This window comes from Volvox carteri (assembly GCF_000143455.1).
Source record: "Volvox carteri f. nagariensis unplaced genomic scaffold VOLCAscaffold_24, whole genome shotgun sequence".
Lineage (NCBI taxonomy): Eukaryota > Viridiplantae > Chlorophyta > Chlorophyceae > Chlamydomonadales > Volvocaceae > Volvox > Volvox carteri.
In genome coordinates this window covers 702954-705914 of record NW_003307567.1, presented here as the reverse complement: position 1 = coordinate 705914, position 2961 = coordinate 702954, and the positions used below count along the sequence as shown (strand labels likewise).

At 53.3% G+C, this 2961-nt stretch overlaps 1 protein-coding gene across 1 annotated transcript in view; it reads left to right on the top strand.

Moving 5' to 3' along the window:
• The window catches only part of VOLCADRAFT_120969 (uncharacterized protein), a gene marked incomplete at its 5' end in the record, with an annotated part of 11798 nt that extends 11092 nt beyond the window's left edge, over positions 1-706 (top strand). Inside the window, one exon of the mRNA XM_002951555.1 lies at positions 439-706. Coding sequence (XP_002951601.1) covers positions 439-558 — 120 coding nt within the window. The 3' untranslated portion in view covers positions 559-706. The remainder of the gene's footprint in view (positions 1-438) is intronic.
• Positions 707-2961: the final 2255 nt, after the last annotated feature.

Below are 2961 nucleotides of genomic sequence, written 5' to 3'. Positions count from 1 at the left end.
CCTAGGCGCTATTGCGGGCTTTTGNCTGCTTTCAGGACAGGGACCCGTTGGGATAACAGACCCCGCTGCGCCATCTCAAAGCAACTACCCCTCTGCCGCGGCGCCATCCACCGGAAACGGACCCAACCTCACGAGCACTAATACTCTGAGTCGGCCACTCGCGGTCTACAGATTCGTGTTCTTCATAAGCTAAGCCTGACCCGTAGCTTCTAATCCAGCCTGGTCAAACAACAGCGGCGGCGCATCCCTTTCCCGCTATTTTAAAACTGGGTCCGGTCTCTCCCATGCCTTTGATATAACAGAACTTGCGGCGGCTGGCTGTGCCTACAGTCTGACCGCGCGGAGCAATAGCTGGCGTCTGTTACTCACCGCATCGGCCCCCTCCGGGTAACTAGGTGCTCCGCCATTCTGGTGTCCTCCTTCGTCCCGCTGTTGGAGGATGTCCTCCAAGCCTTCTTGGCCTCCGCCGCGCGATTGCTCGCGCTCTGCCATCACTTCGCTGTTACTGGCGACCGATATGCCAGCAACGTCAAATCGCCTTATCTACTTTACTATTGAGCTGGGTCCCGAATACAAAGTAAATCACTATTTAAACAATTCAAAATCCCCAACAGACGACGTTCTGACTTGCGCTTGCTTGCACGGTTGACTGGCGAACTAGCGTTGTCTGGATTCAGCGCTTTGTTCCCAGCTAATCTTTGTAACGCACTACCGTATCAGTCACTGTCCTCTGGCCAATTCCGGTCTGCTCCTCCCGCGCCGCACTTGCCGTACTACACTACAGGACGAGCACTTAATCAACATGCAATTGCCTGTTCGTACAGACCGGGTGCGGAATGCAGGTCTTGGGGAAAATTATTGGCAAGGAAAAGAGAAAATAGCGAAGCGCAAATCTGATAAAAATAATAATTATTAGGTGTATCTCCTTATGGCTAAGAATTATTAATGTTGGATATCACGCTATTTAATGCACGTCGGAATGCATGATGAGCGAAAAAAAGCCATAAAATTCAATGTTAATGTCACTGTTGTTGTTGTTGTTGACAGGGCGTTACACTGTGGGCCTTTTCGCCCTGAGAAAGGACGGACCGGACCTAAGAAAAAGGGCTGGCGCGCGGCTACGACCGTCAGTTCCTCCGCGCGCGCCGCACTCCCTCACTCACGCCAGCCGGGGCGCGCTCCCAGCCCCTGGCTAAGCATCTCAATGGCGCAGAGGACAGCAAATCGTACTAAGCGAGAGCTGCGCGAGCGGCACCGCACACCCCAGGGGTCCCTAGCCAAGCTACCCTTCACCACTCCGCCTGGCCAGCCTACCCGCACGCTCTCACAACTCTATATCGCCAAACAAATCGAAAACGCCACCAGGGGCCCCTAGGTTCCACACAGAGGCCTGCTGGACCGTTGGGCGGTTCACACGACGCAGGACATTACCGATCATGAACACATTAACAGTCCATGAACCTCCCCCTGAACCGCCCGGGGCCCCAGAACACCTTTGTCGGCACTTCTCCATTGGGGGCGAAGCTCGCAGCGGGCACCGAGAAGTTCTCCAGATTCCAGGTTGCCAGGACAAGGGTGGCTGCAAGGGGGAAGGGGGAAGGGGGAGGTGAGGGGGGCAGGGAAGCCAGGGAAGCCCATCCTGATGTGCATACAAGTAATATAGGGAAAAGTGTTAGCGACGGCCGGGAGCAAATGTCAGAAAGAGAATTTCAGAGAGACAGAAAGAGGACTTCAGCGAGGGGTATAAGGCCAGTGGGAGGAGGTCAGTGGATGATTGGTGATCTGACTGTGCAAGACCAGCTTAGGGTTGGTTCGGGTTGGAAAAACAAGGTCTCTCGGGGAGATGGCTGATTGTCATGTAGGGGAATTATTGCGGGGGTCGTGCGGGGTGACAAAAAGGGGGAAGGGAGATGACAGGAGGGAGGAAGGGGCCCAGCGGGACCCGCCGCTTTTGTGTTTCAGCAGTAGTACTGTGTACGGTACGTACCTGAAGGTGGTTGAAAGCAACATTTGGGTTGGGACAGCCAGGGAAGACAGGGAACTTTCAGGGGCAGGTCCTGAGGCTCGTTCATGTTGTACGGAGAATAGGCGGGCTGTCGGAGTCCTTGCACCGTCCTTTTAGGCGTTTGCGGGTGCTGGCATCTGCAGAAGAATGCCCCACGAAGATATTAACGCTTTTATTCTGTTTTCAGCTGTCTTCCAAGCAGAGCACGAGTCATGGATGGTTCATGACGGTCGCCGCTCTGCGGGCGCTTCCAACCACAATGCTATGTTGTAAACACTGAGAAGCTCTAGGATTTTTTTAAAGACGTACGGGCCAGGTCTGGTGCAGCCTAGGAGGACCTGGGTCCAAACACCCACCTGCTATCCTAAAGTCCACCTGTGAGTATAGCCGAATATAACCTGAATATAAAAGAATATTTCGTATTGCTATACACGTCCGTTATCCTAGCAACATGTTGTTTAAGCAGCCCCTCGCCCCTGCATGGACGAGCGAGCCGAATAAACACAGCCATCCGTACACAGCCAAAATGCGAAGGCCACGGCGGGCTTTACGCGTATGTGTGAAAATTTCACTCTTTCACAAAAACGTGTAAGGCCCGCGCTCCTGGCTTTTGAGGGCCGGCCTTTGCGCGGCCCGCCGTGGCCTTCCCTTTCGCGGCCCGCCGTGGCTGTTTAAGCTCGTCCATGCAGGGCCGAGGGGCTGCTTAAGCAACATGTCGCTAGGATAATGGACGTGTATAGCAATACGAAATATTATTTTTTATTCAGATTATATTCGGCTGTACTCACAGCTGGACTTTAGGATAGCAGGTGGGTGTTTGGACCCAGGTCCTGCTAGGCTGCACCAGACCTGGCCCGTACGTCTTTAAAAAAACTCATGAAAAGACCTTTTATTGAACTATATTTTCGTCCATGAAACTCTTATAGCATATGTCCAGTTTTCTCATGTTCCTCAGC